This window comes from Tursiops truncatus, chromosome 10 (assembly GCF_011762595.2).
Source record: "Tursiops truncatus isolate mTurTru1 chromosome 10, mTurTru1.mat.Y, whole genome shotgun sequence".
Lineage (NCBI taxonomy): Eukaryota > Metazoa > Chordata > Mammalia > Artiodactyla > Delphinidae > Tursiops > Tursiops truncatus.
The window spans coordinates 23,122,250-23,146,813 of record NC_047043.1 but is presented as its reverse complement, the minus strand read 5'-3'; the positions used below and the strand labels follow the sequence as shown (position 1 = coordinate 23,146,813).

At 50.5% G+C, this 24,564-nt stretch overlaps 2 protein-coding genes and 1 pseudogene across 5 annotated transcripts; 2 read left to right on the top strand and 1 right to left on the bottom strand.

The window, feature by feature from the left end:
• Positions 1 to 580: 580 nt before the first annotated feature.
• Positions 581 to 1,059, top strand: LOC101322604 (vacuolar ATPase assembly integral membrane protein VMA21-like; annotated as a pseudogene).
• A 12,903-nt stretch (positions 1,060 to 13,962) lies between these two features.
• On the top strand, positions 13,963 to 18,796 carry POU5F1 (POU class 5 homeobox 1). Its single transcript, XM_033863985.2, has 5 exons — positions 13,963 to 14,369; positions 17,315 to 17,435; positions 17,705 to 17,835; positions 18,153 to 18,311; positions 18,414 to 18,796. Exons 1-5 carry the CDS (start codon positions 13,965 to 13,967, stop codon positions 18,678 to 18,680), a joined length of 1,083 nt encoding a protein of 360 aa, XP_033719876.1. The 5' UTR covers positions 13,963 to 13,964; the 3' UTR covers positions 18,681 to 18,796.
• A 1,499-nt stretch (positions 18,797 to 20,295) lies between these two features.
• On the bottom strand, positions 20,296 to 24,070 carry TCF19 (transcription factor 19). Of its 4 annotated transcripts, XM_019927179.3 has the most exons (5): positions 23,922 to 24,070; positions 22,944 to 23,503; positions 21,344 to 21,899; positions 21,052 to 21,082; positions 20,296 to 20,731 (listed from the first exon to the last, which is right to left on the bottom strand). In XM_019927179.3, exons 2-5 carry the CDS (start codon positions 23,179 to 23,181, stop codon positions 20,651 to 20,653), a joined length of 906 nt encoding a protein of 301 aa, XP_019782738.1. In that variant the 5' UTR covers positions 23,182 to 23,503; positions 23,922 to 24,070; the 3' UTR covers positions 20,296 to 20,650. The 4 variants fall into 4 exon arrangements, with proteins under 4 accessions (XP_019782738.1, XP_004311278.1, XP_073643940.1 ...); XM_004311230.4 differs by having other exon boundaries at positions 20,296 to 21,082; XM_073787839.1 differs by lacking the exon at positions 21,052 to 21,082.
• Between the last annotated feature and the right edge of the window lie 494 nt (positions 24,071 to 24,564).

The window sequence follows — 24,564 nt, the reverse complement described above, 5'->3', positions numbered from 1 at the left end:
TATGTTGTTGAGTGAGAAACGCCAATCCAGATTTTTCTGATTCCAAATCCTGGTCAGGTTCGTTTCTCACAGGAGCCAGGTGGAGAAATGGACTATTTTTGAAGGCATTGGGGAAGGTCTCATTGAAGGAATCTCACGCAGGGCAGTAAAATGATCAGACTTATGTTGAAAAAGCAGCTGTGTGGAGGACGGATGATGGGAGCTAGGAGGGTAATGAGAGAAGTCCAGAGGTGAGTGGGTGTTTCCAGGCAACACCTGGAGAATGAGCACAGGGTAGGGCTTGAAGAAGTGACTCAGAAAACCCAATAGTCACGGCTGGGGTACTGGAGCCAGTCTGGGAGGCAGGGGAGAGGAGTCAGCTCCCAAACAGGAGAGTGACAGGAGGAAGTGACATCCAGGGTCACAGGAGGCTGAGAGAGCACATCAGATAAGGGCTGAAAAGTGTTGGTGGCTTTTGCAATTAGGAAGTGGATAGTAGGCTGGTCAGTCTGAGCTCACAGGCACTTCCAGTGCAGCTCGCCTGGACTGACCTGTCGCCCAAGCCGACTGAGCACAGCCACTGAGGCCAGCCCGCTTCTGAGCACCTGCTGTGGGCACGGAGCGCCTTGATAAAGCGTCACTGAACACACTGCAGCCACCCGGCTTCAGAAATGAGAGTTCATTAGCATTCACTCTGGAGATGCTCCTGTTCTTCACAGCTTTAAAGATCACTGTACCTGCTGGGTTATATTTCATGATAAATATTATGTTTTTGAAGGTGCCTTTGGGACGTCCAATAGGGACAGCTATTTTTATGCTGTTATTGTTGCAGTGGTCGCCGCCCATGTGGTGCTGGCCCTCTTTGTTTATGGCGCTTGGAATGAAGGCTCATGACAGTGGTGTGAAGGCAAACAGGATTAATGTGAATATCACCTTTTGATAGCATTAAATTGATTTTTTTAAATGATAAATGACTCTGGGATATTCATGATTTCAGTAAAGTTGCAAGAACATGTTAAAATCAAAAAAAGAAAAAAGAAAAATAAGAAACTGGCTGGGGAAAAAAAAGAAAATAAAGAAGTTACATAAGAGTAGAATCTAATTTTTTGTTTAAAAACGCAGGTTCATGAAAAGTAACCTTTTAGAGCATTCACCAAGCTGATGACACTGGTTATGTTGGGAGGAAAGGTGTTGGAGGGCCTTTTGCTTTCTTTGTGGTGTTATTCTGAGATAGTTGATATTACTTTATTATCAGAAAAAAGCAATCAAGTAAAGTACTTTGTTAATTAGACGTGAGTGGGAATGAACTCTCAGAAAGAGAAAGCAAGAAAACAATCCCGTTTACAATTGCATCAAAAAGAATAAAATAGGGCTTCCCTGGTGGCGCAGTGGTTGAGAGTCCGCCTGACGATGCAGGGGACACGGGTTCGTGACCCGGTCTGGGAGGATCCCATGTGCCGCGGAGCGGCTGGGCCCGTGAGCCATGGCTGCTGAGCCTGCGCGTCCGGAGCCTGTGCTCCGCAGCAGGAGAGGCTGCAGTGATGAGAGGCCCGCGTACCGCAAAAAAAAAAAAAAAAAAAAAAAAAAAAAAAAAAAAAAGAAAAAAATAATTAGGAATAAACTTAACCAAGGAGGTGAAAGATTTATACTCTGAAAACTCTAAGACATTAATGAACGAAATTGAAGACAATACAAGTAAACGGAAAGATATCCTGTGCTCATAGATTGGAAGAATTAATATTGTTAAAATGTCCAAATGACCCGAAGCAATCTACAGATTTAATGCAATCTCTATGAAAATATCCATGATATTTTTCACAGAACTGGAACAAATAATCCTAAAATTTGTATGGAACTGCAAAAGACCCCAAATAGCCAAAACAATATTGAGAAAAAAGAACAAAGCCAGAGGTACCATGGGCCCTAACTTCAGACTATACTACAAAGCTAAGTAATCAAAACAGTGTGGTACTGGCACAGAAACAGACATATAGATCAATGGAACAGAACGGAGAGTCCTGAAATAAACCCATGCACATACGGTTAATTAATCTATGACAAAGGAGGCAAAAATATACAGTGGGGAAAAGACAGTCTCTCCAGCAAATGACGTTGGGACAACTGGACAGCTACATGTAAAGGAATGAAATTAGAACATTTTCTCACACCTTATAAAAAAATAAACTTAAAATGGATTAAGACCTAAATGTAAGACTGGAAACCATAAATATTCTAGGAGAAAATATAAGCAGTACACACTTTGACATAAGTCTTAGCAATATTCTTTTGGATCTGTCTCCTTAGGCAAGGGAAACAAAAGCAGAACTAAACAAATGAGAAGTAATCAAACTTAAAAGCTTTTGCACGGCGAAGAAAATTATCAACAAAACAAAAAGACAACATCCTGGATGGGAGAAGATATTTGCAAACGATATGTCTCATAAGGGGTTGATATCCAAAAGATATAAACAGCTCATGTAACTCAATATCCAAAAAATCAAACATCCTGATTTTTAAAATGGACAGAAGACACGAATAGTCATTTTTCCAAAGAAGACATACAGATGTCTAACAGGCACATGAGAACATGCTCAATGTCATTAATCATCAGGGAAATGCAAACAAAACCACAATGAGATATCACCTCACACTGTCAGAATGGCTATCATCAATAAGACAACAAACAATAAATTTTATTGGTGCGGATGTGGAGAAAAGGCAACCCTCGTGCACCGTTGGTAGGAATGTAAATTGGTACAGATACTGTGGAAAACAGTGTAGAGGTTCCTAAAGAAACTAAAAATAGAACAACTATATGATCCAGCAATTCCACTCCTGGGTATATATCTGAAGAAAACAAAAACACTAATTTGAAAAGATATATGTTTCCCAATGTTCATAGCAGCATTATTTATAATAACCAAGATATGGAAGTAATCTAGGTATCCATCAACAGATGAACAGATAAAGAAGATGTGATGTATATATACAATGGAATATTATTCAGCCATAAAAAGAATGAAAGTTTGCCATTTGCAACAACATGGATGGACCTGGAGGGTACTATGCTTAATGAAATAAACCAGACAGGGCTTCCCTGGTGGCGCAGTGGTTGAGAGTCTGCCTGCCGATGCAGGGGACATGGGTTCGTGCCCTGGTCTGGGAAGATCCCACATGCCGTGGAGTGGCTGGGCCCGTGAGCCATGGCCGTTGAGCCTGCGTGTCCGGAGCCTGTGCTCTGCAACGGGAGAGGCCACAACAGTGAGAGGCCCGCAAACCACTAAATAAATAAATAAATAAATAAATAAATAAACCAGACAAAGAAAGACAAATACTGTATGTTTTTACTTATATGTGGAATCTGAAAAATAAAACAAACAAATGACTATAACAACAGAAAACAGAAAGAGACTCATAGATACAGAGAACAAACTAGTGGTTACCAGTGGGGAGAGGAGTAGAGGGAGGGGCAAGATAGGGGCACGGGATTAAGAGGTACAAACGACTAGGTATAAAATAAATAATATAGGGACTTCCCTGGTGGTCCGGTGGTTAAGACTCCGTGCTCCCTATGCAGGGGGCAGAAGTTCGATCCCTGGTGGGGGAACTAAGATCCCAGGTACCATGTGGCAAGGGCTAAAAAAAAGGAGGATATAGGATGTACTGTACAGCACAGGGAATATAGCCAATATTTTATAACAACTTTAAATGGAATATATTCTATAAAATATTGAATCACTATGTTTTACACCTGAAACTAATATAATATTATAAGTCAACTATACTTCAATTAAAAAATTTAGAGGAAAACAGTGAGGGACTAAGGAGTAGAGAAGGACAATTTATTCTCGGAGCCTATTTTGGGAAGAGAAGAAGTGAGCCTAAAGGGAGAAATTTCTGGAAAAGGAGCCAGTGATAACAGGAGTTATGTCTAACTAACAATGTATTTTAAAATATCTACAGTTTTCTTTTCTTTTCTTTTCTTTTTTTTAGGGGGAGAGGTATTACCTTTAGTCCTCTAAGATAGGCACTATTTCCTCATTTTATACATGAGAAAAGTAAAGCTCAGAGACTTAAAACCAAGGCATTATATCTCATAAGAATCATCAATGAGGTGCTTGTTAAAAATAGATTATTGGGTCCCACTCAAACCTCCTGAGTCAGGCTCTAGAGAGGAAAGGCCTAGGAAACAAACAGCCCAGGTGATTCTTAGGCTCTGGCAAGCCTGAGGAGCACTGTCCTCAAACCTCCTATCTCTCTATTCCCCTGCTAGTTAGAAGGGAATAACCAGGGGGTCAAAGGGAGGCCAAGGAAGAAGCTTTGAAGAAGAAAAGGGATGGCCCCGTTAGGGCAGCACAGCACATAGATGAGTGTGCAGGGTGTGTGTGTGCATTGTGGATTAGCCCACCATCCTCTGAGTAAGAGTCAGAGGTCATCTCTGAAATAAAGGGGTGCAGTAGAGTGCAGACGGTTTGAGGCCAGGGTAAGGCTTTAATGCCACTGGTGTATGGAGCAGAAGGGGTCGCGAGTCTTCCCTTGAGAGTGAACAGTCTCAGGAAGACACTGGGACGTGGAACAGCAGCAGGAGGAGAGATGCTCGAACATTCCTGGTCCAAGAGTGAAGGCAGGGAGTGGTGGGAGATGAGGGTGAAGTAAGCCTTTGAGGGGCCTTGTTTAGTCTGCTAAGGAGCTTGGAAGTCATCCTGAGAATGAAAGGGAATCCTTGAAGGAGCAGCAGAGAGCTATGCAGTCAGACACATATTTCCAGATTGATTACCCTGATTATATCAAGGAAGACGGATTTTAAATGGTTAAGACGGGAGGGAAGGAGGCCAATTGGAAAGACTCTGGCTATAAACCAAACAAGCAATGCTATGGGTTGGCTTGATGAGGATAGAGAGGAATGTCCAGATTTGAGGAATGGGAAGTTAAAAATGGGCAGAGCTTGGTAATGGTTTGAAACTGGAAGGTGTTGAGGTAGGCAGCAGTCCAGTATAAGCGCCCATGTAAAGCACACCTGCCTATTGTTTGGGAATAGCCAGTTCTGCTATAGAAGACAAGACGACAAATGGGACAGATGGAATTTATAAAGGTAAGCACATTGGAAATCTGTGAGACACGTTAGACGTCCATAAGTATGTATCAATAGAACACATATTTGTGTGAACTGAGGTAGAAAGAGAGGGAGGGGGACTTCCCTGGAGGTCTAGTGGTGAAGACTGTGCTTCCAGTGCAGGGGCTGTGGGTTCAGTCGCTGGGGAACTAAGATCCCACATGCCATGGGGCCAAAAAAAGAAAGAAAAAGAGGGCTTCCCTGGTGGTGCGGTGGTTAAGAATCCGCCTGCCAATGCAGGGGACACAGGTTCAAGCCCTGGTCCAGGAAGATCCCACATGCCACAGAGCAACTAAGCCCATGCACCACACTAGTGAGCCTGCATGAGGGAGGGAGGGAGGGAGGGAGGGAGGGAGGGAGGGAGGGAGGGAGGGAGGGAGGGAGGGAGGGACCAAAGTAGGCACTAAATACTCATGAGCCCCAAAACATATGAGACATCTGAGGCTATCAGTATGCATAACCCAGAATTCAGGCTGCAAGAGCCTTCCACCCAATATGAACCTGATCTTAAATGTGTTAACCTCCCCTCATCACTTTCCCTTGCTCCTCATGGTGTGTTTTACCTTTATTTAATAAACCACGTGGTTCAAGCATCTTAGTTTGGTCTGTGAGCCTTTTTGTTCCACGACCTCTGGATAGCTTCACAGTACTGTACCAGGAGGCCACTGTGACATAAGTTAATTTCCCACACTACAACCCAGTTCTGACTTAAGCAAGCAGATAGGTCGGATGGTGATGCCACCTACCAGGAATGTAGGATGAGGGCCAGATTATTCCCTGGTGGGGGCTAAGAGGATATCCTTAGTTTAGATATGTTGAATTTAAGGTGATGTAGGACATTCTGTCAAGACGGCCAATAGGTGGTTGGGTACACTGATGTGAAGTGCAAGGATTTGGACAGTGGAGTCATTACTATCTAAAACTATGAGCCTGGATGAGATCCTGCAGGGCAGCAAGAGTTTCCCTTCCCATTGTTCACTCCCCATGCCCCTTACTCACTCTTTTGCTGTCCTAGTGATAGTCCTACCTCCTCACCTTCTTACAGGTGGAATCATCTCCCCAAAAAAGTGCCCACTAGAGATAACCCATTCCCACCATTTCTTTTCCCCTCAGCAACCTATTCTCTGCACTACAGCTTCATCACTGCTTCCCAGCCTAGCCCTGAGCAAGCCCATTATGAATTCTCAAGCTCTCGGATGACCAATCTTTCTAATGGTACTGCAAGGAGGGCAGGTGGGCAGAGTTCCAGGCATCCTGGTCTGAAGCCAGGGACCTAGGGGTTTGGGAAAAGCTGATTCTCAAAATGAAGGCCAAAGCCCAGTACCTTGTTATCAACTAAGAAGCATCGTGGAGCAGAAGAATCAGAGCCAAGGTGATGGGGAGTGAAGGGAAGAGCTCAAAGCAGTCCTAAAGATATGGAGTTGTTCATTCATTATCGTTAAACTAATATTTATTAAACTCGAGGCCAGGCACCCTGCTGAGCACTCTGGATACAGCACCCTTCACTGATGCTGCCTCCTCCTGGGGGGTTTCATCCCTGACTCCAGACCCTAGTGTGTACCTGATGGTGCCCAAAAGATTGGATATTGAGTATTGGGTATTGGAAAGGGTAGGACTTAAGTATAAGACTCCTACCTTTCTCCAGTCAGGGAACAGGGCTAGAGAGTTCTCCGTTGTCTCAAGAACCCCAGGACTTCCCTTCAGGTGAAAAAAAAAAAATTGTATCCAAGTTTTTCAAATCCAGGGTCTGGGAAATAAATGGCCTTTCTGACATAGCCACCTCCCCATCTCCACCAGTATTTATAGGAACCCTGGAAACCAGGTCAGGGTCCCAAGAGAAGTATATTTCTAACCTACATTTTTTTTTTTCATCTAGCAATATCTGAGGGTCTAGTAAATGCTGTTCATGGTGCTTTACCAATAATAAACATTACAATAGCAGCTACTGGGACTTCCCTGGTGGTCCAATGACTAAGCTTTGGAGCTCCCAATGCAGGGGGCCCAGGTTCGATCCCTCATCAGGGAGCTAGATCCCACATGCCACAAGTAAAAGACCCTGCATGCCACAACTAAAAAAGATCTGCATGCCACAATGAAGATAGAATATCCTGAGTGCCACAACTAAGACCCAGCGTGGCCAAATAAGTAAATAAATATTAAAAAAATAAATAGCAGCTACTAGTTCTTGAATTTCTTGAATTCTTATTGGCAGGTATGACATTAACACTGGCATGCATTATATGATTTGATCACTATTGTTATCTCCAACTCCCAGATGAGGAAATTGAGGCTTAGAGAGGTCCAGTTACATTTGCTATGGACAATATATCTAATAGTGGCATTTAGATCTGGGATTTAAACATGTTGCTGTGTAAGGCATACGGTTAATATGGTTAATAATTTGGTAGTAACATTTTTTTTGCATAGTTTTTTTTTTTTTTTTTTGTGGTACGCGGGCCTCTCACTGTTGTGGCCTCTCCCGTTGCAGAGCACAGGCTCCGCACGCGCAGGCCCAGCGACCATGGCTCACGGGCCCAGCCGCTCCGCGGCATGTGGGATCTTCCCGGACCGGGTCACGAACCTGTGTCCCCTGCATCGGCAGGCGGACTCTCAACCACTGTGCCACCAGGGAAGCCCCGGTAGTAACATTTTTTAAAAAATATTTATTTATTTATTTAGGCTGCGCTGGATCTTAGTTACGGCATGGGGGATCTTCGTTGCGGCATGCGGGCTCATTCATAGCTGTGGCACGTGGACTTCTTAGTTGTGGCATGTGAACTCTTAGTTGTATGCGAGATCTAGTTCCCCGACCAGGGATCGAACCTGGGCCCCCTGCACTAGGAGCGCGGAGTCTTACCCATTGGACCAGCAGGGAAATCCCCAGTAGTAACACTTTTGGAGACAGGTGGATACTACTTTTCGTGATGATCATTTCATAATGTACGCAAATGTCAAATCACCATGTAGTACACTTGAAACTAATATAATACTTTCTGTGAACTATACTTCAATTAAAAAAGCTTGGTGAGGCTTCCCTGGTGGTCCAGCGGTTAAGACTCTGCGCTTCCACTGCGCAGGTTCTATCCCTGGTCAGGGAAGTCCTGCATGGGCAAGGTGCGGCCAAAAACAAACAAACAAAACCCCATGATGCTGGGCACAGGGCATGGGTCCCTGCATTCAGGAGGGCTCAGTGTGCTCAGTACCATGACTGTGGCATGAGCAGGGCATGATGGGAGCAAAGGAGGGAGCCACTTGCCGCAGGGCATGAAGGGTGGGGTGCAGCATGACTTTGGTGGGGATGTGCATGACCGGGAAGATATGTCTTGGAGAATGAGTGAAGGTTTATCAGCCGAGGAAGGGAATTCCAGGCATTTTGGGAAGTGGTGGGAGTGGAGGTAGAGAAAACTAATGTTTTCTTCTCCTTTGGAGTTCTGGGACTTCGGCATTTCAGAGTCACACGACTTGCTTGGGAATCAGAGCACCTGGGGACACTGGCAATACAACTCTGATGGCCAGGACTCCCTTCTCAGTACACTTGAGTCTTTCAATTCCAGCAAAAGCAAGCTAGGAAAAAACAGAACTACAGATGGAGAGAAGTGAAAAGAGTAATGCTTCTTGACCAAGAGCTGCCTCCACCATTTCAGGAAATACCTGGAAGCTGGGGTGGGGCCCCAGCCTGCAGCCTATGATAGGAATGATAGGTGGGGACTGAGCAGCGTGGAAGGTGAAGGGGCTGAGGGCATGGCGGGGAGGGATGAGGGAGCAGACCTCTATTGCATTAAATGTGTCCTTCGTGAGCACAGTTTTTTGTTTGTTTGTTTGGCCACACCACGTGGCATGTAAGATCTTCCCAGACCAGGGATCGAACCCGTGCCCCCTGCATTTGAAGTGCGGAGTCTTAACCGCTGTACCAGCGGGGAAGTCCATGCATTATCTTTGTCCTACATGAGCACAGTTCTGTTGCTAACCAGCCTAGCCACTGGCCTTGCCTTCTCTCACACATATTTGGTCAATCCATTCTCCACTTGGTGTTCAAGTTCTAGCCCAGGGCTTAGCACCCCAGGGTACTCAGGGCGGGGCGGGACCGACAGTCACCATGGAATGTGGTGTGAATGGTGCCTGGGTGGCTGCCCAGGCCCTGTTATGGAGGATGCATGGCAGTGTGGCAAGACCAGAGGTGGCAAGTCCCCCCTGGTCTAGGAGTCTCTAGGTCTCCTTTGCCACCACTCCTCCCTGTCCCACTGGCCCTCTCAGTGCGTGTGCCTCTCTACAAAGCCCCCTAGAAGAGAGCCCATCCCAACATGCAGGGCCCGTGGCTTCTGTCCTCTGGTGTCCAGCTGTCCCTGAAGCCTGGGTCTTTGGGACCTCAAGCCATCTGATCCCAGTGGGATGGGACTGCTTAGAGCCAGCAGTCCACTGAGATGCCCTTTGACACAGCAGAGGTTTCCTGTCTGGTGGCATCCCAGTCCAATGCTGGGTCTCTGCAGGACCTCAGATGAGCAGACAGGGTAGCCCAGGGAAAGGGTGGGGGAGCCAGGCTCGTCTGTCAGTGCCTCACATGCCCACACCTTTCAGAGCCTCCTGGTTCTAAGCAACACACACCCAGCCCTGTCTGGATCTTCTTTGGGCTCCTGGCCTCTGGAGTGGTCACTGTGGGAGCTGTAGGCACCTTCCTCTGGAAGAAGTGGCAGAAGGGCAGGGCAGCAGGTATGCTCAGAATTTTAGAACTGTGTTTCTTTTTCTTTTTTTAGTTGCGGCATGCATGTGGGATCTAGTTCCCCGACCAGGGCTTGAACCCAGGCCCCCTGCATTGGGAGCGCAGAGTCTTACCCATTGGACAACCAGGGAAGTCCCGACAGGTTTTGCTTTCTTTTTTTTTTAGAATTTTAGAGCTGGAAGCGACCTTAAGGATCATCTGGTTTCCCTCTCTCTGGGAGGCTGAGGTCCAAGAGCAGTGATTTAGAGAAAAGCAACTGAGGAGGGAATATGAAAAATATGAAAAGAAGGAGTAGGTTAGGATTTCCGTTTCCTCTCTAGCCTTTGTACACACACACACACACACACACACACACACACACACACACACACACACACAAAGTTTTACTTCCTGAAGTATGTTCTTATAAGTTCCCAAACACCAAAACCAAATCAAAACTGGCCTCCCAAACTCATCAAACAAATCTTGATCAAACTCGAGGGGAAACTCTGCTAGATTTCCCAGGAAGGCTGCTGGGAGATGGGGGTGCGGGGCGGGAAAGCCTGTGCCAGCATCTCACTGAGTCTCTCCTCTCCCACCCCTCCAACCCCAATTTCTCTTCACAGGCGTGCAGAGAGAGATTGCTAGTCCCATGACAACTAAATGGCGAGGATAGAGAGGAGGGTGTATGGGAGAGGGGCAGCACTTTTATGTCTGAGCTGGAAGGAAATTTAGGGCTCATTTGGTCCAATTCCTCTTTATTAGATGAGGAAACCAAGGCACAGAAAGCGAGGCGCCGTCCGCTGGGGTGTCAGATCCAGGGCCCAGGACCCTGGTCTGCAGACCCTTGGTTTATTCCTGACCTCTTCTCCTGGCTTCCCCTCCCTCTTGCTTTCACCTCTCTATCCCCCTACAGACTACAAGCAGAGAGCTGACTCCTAGTTTTGAGGTAACAGTACCTGGATTTGGGAAAAGAAGATTTCAGTTTGCAGACCTCGCAGGAGAGATCATAGGGTCAGTTGTTGAGAAGAAGGGGTGTGGTTTACGGTGAGCAGTGGAAAATGTGTAAATTGAGATTAAGGGAGATATTCTCCCAAAGTGGGCAAAGCCTGAATCCTTCTCTCCTCAGCCTTCCATTCTTTCCCTTTCTTCTGCCTTCAGATTGACAGTAGCCAGAAGCCAAAATAAGGGGTTTGCTACCCTGGTGTAGAGCAAGTCTCCGTTGGTCCCCATGAGCCATTTCAGCTGGTTTTCCCAACAGAACAGTGAGGGGATGGCTGGGCCGACAGCAGCAAGGCCACCATCGCACCTCCTAGCAACCATGCCAGGCCAGCCACACCTGGCAGGGAGTGGTGGCCCTCACCTGCCCTCCCTGGGTCATGCTCTACAACCAGATACTTGCTTTTGTCTTTATGTAGGACCTTGACATTGCACTATAATAAAGGTGTATGCGGAGAGTTTGTGAGGCCAGTCCTAAATTGGTTTCGGGGACTTGAAGCTGTTTAGTGACTCCCTAAGACCCAGGAGAGTGGAGGAGCCAGGTCTGATGACCTAACCCCGCTTCCAGTCTCCTCTGGGCCTGCACAGAGCTGGCCCGGGCAGGGGCTGGCTAGGACTGCAGACAAACTTAACTTTCCATTAAGGTTCTGGGTCAGGCTCCAGGCAACACCTGACTGATCTGGCTCAGATCTCTGGCTACAAGCCAGCCAGGCAGCCGGGCACCCTCCCCTCCTCTGTCTCTCCCTCTGGAATGGGACTCTTGCCCAGGCCAGAAACATACCACCTAGAGCAACTATTCATTGAAATCTAAAAAACAGAGGTTGTTGTTGATTGGGGGAAAAGGGGAAGGTGTTTTAGGGGCCGCTGGGAAGACAGGGGTACAGGGGCTCTCTGCACCACATGGGGGAAGGGGTTTCTGGGAGCCTAGAGGGCGGCGAGCCAAGAAGCACTGCTGTAGGAGCTTTCCCAGGTCCGCCCATCCCCCTCCTCCGGGAGGCCGTCTTCTTGGCAGACAGCAGATAGATGCATGACAAAGGGGCTGTGATGGCTCTGTCCTGGGGGTTGGGGAGATGGCTGGGGAGGGGCCCCTCCTGGTCCAAAGCACACCTCTCCACCCCCACCGGGCCCCTTAATCTATCTGCCTTTTGGGCAGTTAGTGGTTTAGCGGTGAACACAGCTCCAGTTTCACTGCCCTGTAGATCTTCCAACAGACCTATGGGAAGTATTGAAATGCATGCATACAATTAGTTGCCCAAAAAGTACTTAGAGATGGGCTGGAGCAGGGGCTGTGTGATATAGATTCAGAGGAGAAAAAAAACAAAAACCAAAAAAACAGGCTCAAAGGACTCCCAGATACCACCAAGTTGAAGACGGCTGGCCACAGTCAAGAGGACCCCCAGCAGGACCCCCCAAGCCCCTCAGAAGGCAGACGCTGAGCAAACAACCTGAGACGGGGCTGAGATGAAGAGACGTCTAAGTCGGCAGAGGTCCACGTCCCAGGCTCAGGATTCTGGCCTTCCAAGCTGTAGGGAGCTCTGGCCTACAGCCTTTCCGGAGGCCCCCCAGTTCACCTCGGGGCCTTCATTTAGGGCAAGTTTGGGGAGCAGACAGACAAACCTCATCCCAAGCAGACAGGCAGTCTGAAAGCTATTCTCTTGCAAACAGAATCAAGCACTATGCCTGCAGTGTGAGCCTTCAGGACAGGCCCAGAAAAACAGACCCTGTGGGAGAGCTCAGGGAAGGCTTCCTGCGCACCCCCCAAAGCCGCTCTCCACCCCCTCCTCATCTTTTCACCAGCCCCCCTACACAAAGGCCTGGGGGGCTGGGGGAGGGGTAGATGATGAGGCTGGACGCCTGAGTCCTCTAGAGGGGGACAGGAGACCTAGGTCCCAGTGGGGGTCCCTGTCTGAGGCTCGGTCTTTGAGGGGATGGGGGGTTATTGCTGGAGCTCTTTTAGCTGCTCTGAGGGGGATTCCGTGTGAGGGGATTGGGGCTGGGGGGTTGTGGGGCAGGAAGCTGTCCCCAGGGGAGCCATCCAGGCCCATTCAAGGGTTGAGCACTTGTTTAGGGTTAGAGTTGCCCCCTCTGGGGACCAGGATTGTCCAGCCAAGGCCATTGTCCGGCCCCCTCCCCCCATCCCTCCCAAGCCTCTTTGAACCTGAAGTCAGATATTTTTTTCTTCCCCCCTCCCTCCTGGGCTTTCCCCACCCAGGACCTACGGCCGGAGGCCTGGGCTGGGAGGTGGGGGGAGGGAGAACAGTCAACTACGGACTAGATAATGTGGGTCTCTGAAGAGGGGGGCATGGAACTTGCTGTGCGTGACCCACAGTGGGGCACCCATGAGGGGGCGTCCGATTCTTCTGTCTGGACAAAGGTTGGGAGACTCAGGACCAGTCAGTCCAGAGCCTGGCCCCTAGAAGAGAAAGGGGTTCCATCCCTGACTCCGGTAGGTGAGGGGGCTCTGAGGCCGGGAAAGTCGGGGATGGAATGGAAGCCTGTCTGGCAGTCTGCCCCTGGTGATGGGGTGGAACTTAGAAGCCTAGGCAGATAGATGGCTGCTGGGCAGCGCAGCTTTGGGGTAACTGAATCTGGCCAGTAGTCTAAATGGGAACACCTAGTCTCCTGGATTGGGGGTGCAGGAGGACAACGGGGAGGGAGGCTGTTAAGGAATTGAGGGGTAGCCCCATCAGGACTTGACACATAAACAATTAATGTTTGAGGAGCCGAGAGGGTGGCTGGGCTCGGGTGAGGGGACGGTGCCAGGGTGTTTGGCGAGGGGTCCAGCAGCCGGGCTCCTGAAGAACGGGCAGGAGGTGTGGAAGCGATCCCAGGCAGCTCTGGTGTGTGCGGAGCGTCGGCAGGGCCGGGCGGCCTGCTGGGAGTTGGGAGTGAAGGCCCGCATGGGGGACCTGCACCAAGAGCCTCGGGATCTGGGGCCTGGAGAGGCGCCCGGCTGGAGCTGCCTGGATTTCGGCTTCCAGACACCACCGCCACCAGCCGGCAAACACCCTCCGCCTCAGTTTCTCCCACCCCCACCGTCCCCTCCCCCACCCATCCAGGGGGCGGGGCCAGAGGTCAAGGCTAGTGGGTGGGATTGGGGAGGGAGAGAGGTGTCGAGCAGTCCCTTGGAGAGCCCTCGTTTTCCTAGGCCCCCGGCTTGGGGCGCCTTCCTTCCCCATGGCGGGACACCTGGCTTCCGACTTCGCCTTCTCCCCCCCGCCGGGCGGTGGAGGCGATGGGCCGGGAGGGCCAGAGCCGGGCTGGGTTGATCCTCGGACCTGGATGAGCTTCCAGGGGCCTCCCGGTGGGTCAGGGATCGGGCCGGGGGTTGGGCCCGGCGCCGAGGTGTGGGGTCTTCCCGCGTGCCCCCCGCCCTACGACTTGTGCGGAGGGATGGCCTACTGTGCACCTCAGGTTGGAGTGGGGCTGGTGCCCCAAGGCGGCCTGGAGACCCCTCAGCCCGAGGGCGAGGCGGGAGCCGGGGTGGAGAGCAGCTCCGAGGGGGCCTCCCCGGAGCCCTGCGCCGCCCCCGCTGGCGCCGTGAAGCTGGAGAAGGAGAAGCTGGAGCCGAACCCCGAGGAGGCGAGTGAGCTGCTGGGGGCGGGCGGCGGGGGCCAACCGCGCCGGCCGGGGGCGGCCACGCGACGGGAGGTGATCGCCTGCAGCTGCCCAGGTCGCCGACCCAGGAGGGGAGCGGGCGAGGGCGGCGCCCCGGGACGCGTGTGTGGCGGCTGCAGGCCGCCCTGAGCAGGGGCCAGGCGGGAACTAGGGGCTGGAATTTAGAGAGAACCGCAGGTGAGGGCAGGGCGGCCTGGGGCAGTCGGAAGTTGGCCTTGCTTCCCCCCTCGGCCCTTGTCAAGTAGGTCCTTCCACTTCCTAGGTCTGACCTGGGTCGGGTCACTCATTACCAGCCCAGCTTGGGGTTGGAGCCCCTTCTTCTACGCGGATCCCTTCTTGAAAATTTGAGCTTGATCAGATCCAGGATCTCCGCCTTAGGGTTAAGTGTGGCCTGAGGGTGAAAACAGTGCTTATCCCTGGGTTATTGTTCCTGAAAGTCTAGGGTGTGACTGGTTTCTGATAGAAGCTCCTGTTTGGGCTGCGTGGATGTGTGGAGTTTGGGTTTACCCTCCATCAAGTTTAGGGCTTGTCTTCCCTTGACCTCTGCCTTGGGCCCAGTGAGTCACCGTCAGGCAGAGTGCACACCCTGACACCCCCTTGTAGAGAGCTGGAAACACCAATTTCGGCCGTAATTCCATAAGCAGTGAACAGGGGGAGAAAAGGGGAAGAACTCATCTCCAGGCCATTCCCCAAACGTACGGTTTGCTGAGGGAATTGAAGACTTCCGCATCCAGCCCTGCTGGGGACTATTAAGGATATATCTTCTGGTCCGAGGAAGAGACAAGTGCAAGCAATTAGAGATCAAGTACTAAACCTTTAGACCTCTTCGAAGGAGGTGTGATTGGTTGCAGCTGACCGAGTAGCCCTAGACTCTTTGCTCGAGGCGACGGCTGAGCCTTGAATGATAATGGCTGCCAATTGTGGTCCATTTCCTAAATGCCTGGCTGTGGGCTCAGTTTCTACATCATTATCTCATTAACCTGCACAAAATCTCCTAGGGAGGTATTATTAGCCTATTTCACGGGTCTTAACTGCTAAATGGTAAAGCTCGGATTTGAACTGGGGTTTACCTTATTTCAAATCCCCAAAATATGATTTGGAAAAGCCGAGATATGGGGACAGCTGACGTTTATAGGTTTGCGACATTGGTTGAGCAGAAGTTGGGAATGGAAGTTACCTTATTTGAGTTTGATGTGATTGATGACCCTTGAAATACTTCCCTTAGGTTAGGACTGCACAGAGGCCTGGCTGCTCTTCTCCATCTTCTGGCCACTGGCCTTCATTGGAGAGCTTCAGGGCTCCATCTATCAACCTCTGCTCTGTCTACCTTTCATTCACCTCTCATCCACCGTCAAGACTCAAATATCTTCTAGACATGACCACCGCATTTTCTGTCTCCTGCTGGGATGGCTCCCTGCACTGCCCCACCCTGTCCATCTCCCAGTAGCTTAAGGCCCAGACCAGGCATCCTCATTCCTTTCACATCCTTACATCCAATCCTTTGGACACGCTGCTATCTTTACCTTGGATATACATCCTGAATCAATCACTTAGAGCCATCCTGGTCCCAGCCACCATCATTATGCTGGGATTACTGCAGTTGCCTCTTTAGTCTATGGTCAATACATCAACTGGAGTGAACATTTTAAAATGTGAGAGTCAGATCATTTCACTGCACAAAACCCTTCAGCGGCTTTCTATTTCTCTGAGTAAACCAAAGTTACGGCGGCAGCTCCAGGATCTGCTCTGCTCACCTCTGTGACCTCATCAGCTCCTCTTCTTCCCTTTCCTCAGTCCTCTCACCCTGCTCCGGCCATGCTAGTTTTGCTGCTGGCCTTGCTGCTAGCTTTGCTACTACCAGGGCCCACACACCTCAGGGCCTTTCCACTTTGCTCCTTCCTTTTGCTCAAACATCACCTCTGACTGTCTTATTTAAAATTGTCACCTTCCCCATAATTCCCTACTCTGCTTTACTTTTTTCCATAGCACTTCTACCACACTCGATAATAATTATTTCATCACAATGAAAGCCCCTTGGGGCTAGGTTTCTTTCTTTTCTTTTTTTTATTAAAAAAAGTTATCTAACTATTTGGCTGCGCCGCCAGGTCTTAGTTGTGGCATGTGGAGTCTTTTAGTTGCGGCATGCAGGCTTTTAGTTGTGGTGTGTGGGATCTAGTCCCCTGACCAGGAATGGAACCCGGCCCCCCCCTGCACTGGGAGTGTGGAGTCTCAACAGCTGGACCACCAGGGAAGTCCCTGGGGCCAGTGTTTTTGGTCTACTTTGTGTAGCCACTGGTTTGCAGAAGGTGCTCGATAAATATGTTGAATTAGTCAATGAGGATGCTTTTATATTGCAAAAAGATACAGTTAAAAATAAGGGATAATCAGATTTTTAAAAACTGAGCACTAACTATATACAAAGCATGTTATTCATACCTCGTACGACGACTGTTTTGTAGTGTGTTTGTGAATGTGCATGCTTTGTCATAGTTTGTGGGACCCTCAAAGTAAGCTGGAGAGAGTATATTTGGAAAGAGAACCAGAGACATGGTGCTCTGTATCTCTACACTCAAAACTTCCTCAAACTGAAGTAATACTAGAGTCAAAAAGCTTTTGTGAGTGTTAAAGAACTAAATGGCAGGAGCCCCCTTCATAACCCGATAGGTGTTCTCATTGAGGCCTGGGCTTTTCTTTCCATTATCAAATGATGTTCTGCATCTGATGGATGTGTCACTTTCTGGGGTAAATGACATTTGTATATAGTTTATTTCTACTTGTTAGGTGGGCAGCCTGGAAGCAGAGATACTCCCACAGACTATTTATTCCTTGGGGCCCAAATGGAAGGGGGGGGTGGGGTGGCTAACTGGTATGTTTATGCTCTTACATGTCCTCTGCCTTTTAAAATGCAGTCCCAGGACATCAAAGCTCTTCAGAAAGACCTCGAACAATTTGCCAAGGTCCTAAAGCAGAAGAGGATCACCCTGGGATATACCCAGGCCGATGTGGGGCTCACCCTGGGGGTTCTCTTTGGTGAGTCTCACCTAGCATGTTCTGACCCACAGAACACAGGGACCACATCTCCCCTGGAAGGAACATCCCTGAATTTGGGCCTTTCCTCCCCACCAAGGGGGTGAGGGAAGAGTGTTTCTACCCTCTTTAGAGGTGAGGGTAGAGGGGAAAGAGATACCGTACTCGTGTGGGATCTTGGGAGGGCAGGAAGAGGTGGCGAGCCCTGGGTCTTGGGGTCGAAAGGGCCCTGCCTGCTGCCTCACCTTGCTTCTTTCAACCCACCTCCCCAGGGAAGGTGTTCAGCCAAACGACCATCTGCCGTTTTGAGGCTTTGCAGCTCAGTTTCAAGAACATGTGTAAGCTGCGGCCCCTGCTGCAGAAGTGGGTGGAGGAAGCTGACAACAACGAGAATCTGCAGGAGGTGAGGGTGGGAGGGATGCATAGGGACCTGCCTGGTCTCAGCCCGATTTCCACTGCTTCCATCCGTGGCTGGCAGCTCTCCCTCTTGGAGGCAGCGGTCCTCAATGGGATGGAATGCAGTTCCTCAGTTCTGCTGGGAGAAGGTCCAGGACCACTGGTCTAAACCCAACCTTCCGGGATCTTTCTTGTGGCCCTGGTGCCGGTCAGTGCTCCTGAGCAGCTGGCTCTCGAGTCATTGACCTCATGATGCTGCTGCTCAGCAGGTTCGAGGCTTGCCCTCCCACTTCCTTCCTTGTCATCTCCTCCCCACCTGCCCAGATATGCAAGGCAGAGACCCTCGTGCAGGCCCGGAAGAGAAAGCGGACGAGTATTGAGAACCGAGTGAGAGGCAACCTGGAGAGCATGTTCCTGCAGTGCCCAAAGCCCACCCTGCAGCAGATCAGCCACATCGCTCAGCAGCTCGGGCTTGAGAAGGATGTGAGTGCCGCTGTCCGCATCCCTGTGTGCTCCATCTCCTTCCCAGTCACACCTCCCAGAGCTTATGATCGAATGTCCCTCTCCCTTGTCTTCCTCTCCCAGGTGGTCCGAGTGTGGTTCTGCAACCGTCGCCAGAAGGGCAAACGATCAAGCAGTGACTGTTCGCAACGAGAGGATTTTGAGGCTGCTGGGTCTCCTTTCTCAGGGGGACCAGTATCCTTTCCTCTGGCGCCAGGGCCCCATTTTGGTACCCCAGGCTATGGGGGTCCTCATTTCACTACGCTGTACTCCTCGGTCCCATTTCCTGAGGGTGAGGCCTTTCCCTCGGTGTCTGTCACCACTCTGGGCTCCCCCATGCATTCAAACTGAGGTGTCTGCCCTTCCCAGGAATGGGGGCAGAGGAAGGGGGACAGCTAGGGAGAGAACCCTGGGGCTCGTACCAGGGCTTTGGGATTAAGTTCTTCATTCACTAAGAAAGGAATTGGGAACACAAAGGGTGTGGGGGCAGGGAGTTTGGGGGAACTGGTTGGAGGGAAGGTGAAGTTCAATGATGCTCTTGATTTTAATCCCCACATCACTCATCACTTTGTTCTTAAATAAAGAAGCCTGGGACCTAGTAGGTGGATACTTTTGTCTTTGGTTTATTCTCCTCTAGTTACTGAAGAGTGGATGGGGATAGTTAATAGTGGATATTAATAGCTCTCCCACCCAAATGACCCTGAGACCAAGGATGCCATTTAAACTGCCCAGAGTCACAATGTCAGAGGGAGATCTGGGATTGGATCCCAAGTTTATACGTAGAGGGCTCTTATAGGTGTGAGCTAGTTCTTAGGAGCCTGTGACCTGGGGAAATTGGAGGTGAACACCTTATTTTTGCCCAAAGATGCAGTTATTACATAGCCCATTCCCTATTAGGAGCTGGCTTTTTGCTTTTCCCCCCTCTACTCCGAAAGTCCTCAGTGGCTTTGTGCTAAGAAGTCAAGTCTTTTAGGTACTCATTTCTTCTGCATATCACCGCAACCGGAAACTCTACTTTGTGCTTTCTTGATACCTGGGTCCATTTTGTTTCCACTTAAGGTTTTTGCCTACCCTGTCTGTGACTCACCAAAACTCCCACATTTTAGTCCTGCCTCTGCCACTTCCTAATTAGGGCCCTTGCTCTGGAGCCTTTCCTCAATGTGTAAGAAACTTGGGTTGGTAAGTCTAAGTAGAGGAGGAAGGGGATGGATATGCAGGTACAATAGGATAGGTCAAGATAGGGCTTTCCTAATAAGAACTACAGAAATGCTACTTTGACAGTATCTTGGCTTGGCGTACGACTCTCAGAAGAGAATCGGTGTAGCATACGTGGGTTACGTTGATACACTGGACCAGGTTGCCATCTGTTGTAGCTGGTGTCTCAGGTTTTCTCTTCTTGGTAGTACTGGTGAACCTTGTAAAAGTTCTGCCACCCTCATGAACTTGACCAAATCCCAAGTACCTTATTTTAATGGCAGTAGATCTGTTGTTTGTTGTTTTATAAATATTTATTTTGGCTGCTCCAGGTCTTAGTTGCGGCATGTGGGATCTATTAGTTGTGGCGCATGTGGGCTCTTAGTTGCGGCATGCAGACTCTTAGTTGAGGCATGCGGGGTCTTTAGTTGCGGCATGTATGCGGGATGTAGTTCCCCAACCAGGGATCGAACCCGGGCCGCCCCGCATTGGGAGCTCGGAGTCTAACCCGCTGGACCACCAGGGAAGTCCCGGATCTGTTTTCTTTTAAACTAGAAACTGTAATTACCTGGATTCCTTTTTTCCTGTCTTTCCACCTCCAGCTTACCTCATATATTTGTACCTTTTCAGCGAGCAGGTTTGTATTTCTCTGCCTTGTCTGCTCATCTCCTCCCCTAAGAATCTGAATTAGTTTTCCAGACGTTACCACTCCATTCTCTCAAGAATCGGAAAGCAAGGAGTATCAGACCCACAAAGAGTAAGTACCTTGGAGTATATGAAGCTGCTCATTCTTTATTTGGAAACGGAAGCAAAGCTCTGAAAAGTCAGGTCACAGTCACGGGGATCAGCGGCAGGACTGCCCACAATGTAAGGGAGTTTGGGGGCTGTGCCCTAGGTTTTCCCAGAGATGCCTTAGGCGATGCCATCAAGAACATTTAGAACTTGCTTGTTCAAGTCTGAGGCTTATAACTTCCCAGGCATGACCTCTGCAATTGATGGGTTCTCTTGACCAGACATTCTAGTGTCCATGACAACAAGGACCTACAGCTTGTGACAAGCGGGAATTTCCAGCTCACTGGCAACTTCCTGGAGGCAGCAATGTCTTTGGCAGGAAGCCATCTCTTCTGTTACCTTGGCCATGAGGGCCCGCTCCAGGCCTTGAATTGATAATCCATAGGAATGGCCCCTTCCCCTGTAGTTATTCCCTCCTAGAGAGGCAAGGGAAGAAGAGGGCATCTCTTAGGACCCATTGGCACCCCAGTGTCCACCCATGTCCTGGAGGTGCCAGCTCTGTCCTCTGGTGCTTTGGTGGTGGGCCTTAGGTCTGGATGCCTACACGACAGCCTGGGCACTGGAAGTCGGCCTCCCTGGCAGCCTGGATGCTGCAACCAACACAGGCCACATGGAACCAGATGTCACAACCATCACACTGAACCCAGGCTACTGTCTCTTCTTGGGGTAGGCAGCAACAAGGGGCTGCACAGTGCTCCCCGCCCCCAACTGCAGGGGGAGCCCTGGGGTTGCTCACTGGGTGTTTCCGAGGACGCCCACGTCGATTTCTGAAGAAAGTGACACAAAAACCAGGGTCACTGGAAACCTGCAGAAGCCTAGAACTTTCCCCTGGATAACTGCAGAGTGAACCTATATAGATTCACTAGACTAAAGGTGAATCTGGTTAGAAGAACTAACCCAGGTCTTGTCATTCCAACCTCTGTTCCATCTCCCATCCCCATCCCCCAAGCAGAGAGCTACCTCCCAGCCTAGGGCTCTAAAAGAATCCAAAGGCAGTGAAATAACGAGACAAAGTTCTCTCCACTTACCCACTGGGTGTCGGTGGGGTTTTCTCTACACGGAGTTTCTTCCTGGGCTCCATAAGGACTGGTGGGGGGCTCTTGGGAGCCTCTCTCTCATCATCCAGTTCCGCCAGCACGCGGTGAGCTGATTTCCTCCGGTTTCTTGGGGGTGGGACAGAAGGGGTTGTCCCCACTTCCCCAGCTGGAGTGGGAACAGGCAGGCTCTGTGGCCCACCCCCACTCCGTGAGAAGGTGAGGGGCTGGGAGTGGAGCTTGCTGAGGCTGCCAATGGAGTTGAGGATCAGCGTGGCTTTGGGGGCAGGGGAGAGGGTGCTGAGGGGGCGCTGTGGAGCCCCCTGGGAGGGCAGCATGGGCCGGAAACCAACCCCGGTTCCCTCTTCTCCCCTAGACCGTGGGGTAGTAATGGCAGCAAAATCTTGAGGTTTGACTCGGACTTGCTGAAACAAGTAGAACTCTGAGGGGCTGGTTTCTGGGGGCCCTTCAGGGCCAAAGGTCAGAAGGTCACCATCACTCAACTCCAGCCTGTGACCCCTTGGGAGTCGGACATTATTGACCAAAGTCCCTGTTGATTGTGGGGCACCAGACAAATACAGAGAACGACAAAAACAAATGACAGGTCAGAAGTGGAGAAATCTGGTCCTGTCTGGTTTTCTGGGGAACATGAGGAAGAACATGACACCTGTCATCAAATTCTCACATTCTAAATCTCTCAGCAGGTGACATCAGATATGAAACTCCTTGTGAGTTGGGAATGAGTTTATTTTTCTTATGCCCTCTCCCAGGGCACATGGAGGGAATGAACTCCTTCCCTCAATTCACTGAGGTCCAATTCTCAGAGATGCCCACTTTCACTCAGTTCCAACTTAGTACTAATCAGCATAGCTCAGATTGGGTTCAAATCCAAGCTCTACCACTTACCAGCCATGTGACCCTGGACAAGTTAGCTTCTTTATGCCTCATTTTCCTTGTCTGTAAAGTGGGGTATTTGTGCTCACCTACATTTAATGCCCTTAAAATGTTCTTGTCTCATAATAGTAAGCACTAAATGAATGTTGGCCACTATATCCAATCCCCACAGCACTCCTCAAAAACGGACCTTACAAAGATTTACATTCTACCTAAGAGGAAACTAAGATCTAAAAAGGTGAAGTGACAGGCCTGAGTGATACTGCCAGGTGCCAGTAGCAGCACTGAGATGCGAACCCAGGCCTTCTGAGGCTGACTTAACTGCCTCCAAGTCAGGGAGTAAGACACATGTCCAGATCATTAAGACAATTCAACATATAACTGCCCTAAGCCAAGGACAAGGTGCCTAAACAAATCTGGAAACTTAGTTAAGTCTGAGCTTGTCCCCCAGTGGCCCCAGAACAACCCCACTGATATTGCAGGCCCTGGATCTACCTCCCAGCCCCTCTAAGAGCTAAACAGGGTCAGCCCCACAATATCTGACACTGCACATTTCTGGTGGGAAGACGGGTCTGGATGACAACCATCCATCCAAACTGATGGCGAGTTTGGGAGGCAGGCAGAGTCCCTGTGGAGACTCGGTCATTCCAGCCCAGAACTGCAACTGCCCAGGCATAAGGCTGCTCTGCTCACTCCTCACCTTGGCTGCTATGGTTCTCCAGGCTGACCCTCCAGTCGTCACCCCGGCGTTCAGCGTGCAGCTCCGCATGGACTCCAGAGATGAAGCCGGGCTCCTGCTGGGGCCGCAGGGCCACATCACAGAGATCGGCCCTGCAGCCCAAGCGGTAGGTGCAGCCAGCCCCACTTGGGGGGTGGAAGGTGTAGAGATCGCCACCCTTGCCGCCCCCTATGCGCAGCAGCTGGAAGCAAGGCAGCATGGGCGGTGCCCCCTCCAAACCACCTCTTCCACTTTAGGAATCCATCACCTTTCCCACTCACTGGGCCATGCACATCTGGCCTAAGTTCACTTTCCGTCTGATGCAAACTTGAGCTGTCCTCTGTGCAATTTCAACTTTGAGCACACTCCCTGAGTAGGGCAAATTCAGAGTGCAAGGAGCCTAGGACGCGATGCAAAATTGTCAGCAGCTTTGCAACTGAAAAGTTTGGTGAAGGTCCCAGTGTAGTGCAAAAATGAAGGCGTCTTGTGGTACGAAGCTGAATCGAATCCTCAGGCTGCTAAGTATTCCAGGAGCCTTCGATCTGTGCAAGGCAACAATACGTTAGGCAGCTTCTAGGGAAATTCGAACTGTAGGTGTGGGGGTGAGGGTAGGGACTGCTTCTGTGTGATATTAACTTGTCACCTCTGTAATTTGGAGAAGAGAAGCTTCCTGTAAAACCTGCTGATCCAAATAGAGTAACCCACCTGCTAGCCCACGCCTCACTCTTCTGGCCAATCCCTCACTCAAAACTAGTTGGCTTGAACCCCAGTGGGAAGTGTATCCACTGTCACCCCTCAAAAGGCAGTGCAAACGGGTCTCTAACGTTCTCCAGTAAAGTGGATCTAAACCCTTGCTTACCGACTTCTCCGGTGGGATAAAAACAGAAGAAAGGGCTCCCGGGATGATGCAAGGCAAACCCAGCCTTTTCCCTCCCCGCCCCAGCCCAGGTTCGTATCTACCGCGCGGTGCAGTCTCGGAATGGTCCCCTCTCCAGGCAGTGCCAGCTCGGCCGGGGTTGGTGCTCCTGCGGCTGTTTGACAGCGAGGAAACCAGGGCCAGGAGGGGCGCGGCCTCCGCGCGCGGGCAGCGCCGACCCCGCCTTCGGAATTCCCGGGTCCGAACCTCCCGCCGAGCGAGCCCGCCCCCCTTGCCGTTTCTTATTGGCCATTTCGTTTGCCCTCCTCCTTTCCATTGGGCGACGAGCTGGGAGGGTCCCCGATCTCCCGCCTTCCGCTTTTTCTGATTAGTTCACAAGTTTTCCCGGGTTCCCGGAGTTGGGCGGAGCTGCCAGGGCTCGGAGGTGCCCCCAACGCCTTAATTGGGCCAGGCTTTAGACACTACTGCGCCTGCGTGCACCTCTTCTCCTCCTTCCGGGGTGGTAGCCTTGTAGGTTTTAGAGCGTCCCGCCAACCTGCCCGCTTTGCGCAGGCGCTGTCAGGGGTCGAGGCCGCGCCCGGGAGCTAGGTATAGGGGGTGTGGCCAAAGGGCTGGTGGGGGGGGTCTCTCGCGCCGGGTAAGGGGCCTTCGGGAAGAGTCGGTTGGGGGCGGGAAGGGGCTGAGAGGGGGTACGGGGGTGGGTTCAGGGATCCATAGGGTGGAGGG

Bases quoted from the DNA above. Each gene is read 5' to 3' on its own strand.
- TCF19 (XM_004311230.4), bottom strand. From the start codon at position 23,181: ATGCTGCCTTGCTTCCAGCTGCTGCGCATAGGGGGCGGCAAGGGTGGC. The intron at 21,900-22,943 runs GTGAGGAGTGAG...CACAATCAACAG, and splicing joins GGAGAACCATAGCAGCCAAG to GGACTTTGGTCAATAATGTC. The intron at 21,083-21,343 runs GTAAGTGGAGAG...CACTTTCTTCAG, and splicing joins ACCCCACCGACACCCAGTGG to AAATCGACGTGGGCGTCCTC.
- POU5F1 (XM_033863985.2), top strand. From the start codon at position 13,965: ATGGCGGGACACCTGGCTTCCGACTTCGCCTTCTCCCCCCCGCCGGGC. The intron at 14,370-17,314 runs GCGAGTGAGCTG...TTTAAAATGCAG, and splicing joins TGGAGCCGAACCCCGAGGAG to TCCCAGGACATCAAAGCTCT. The intron at 17,436-17,704 runs GTGAGTCTCACC...CCACCTCCCCAG, and splicing joins CACCCTGGGGGTTCTCTTTG to GGAAGGTGTTCAGCCAAACG.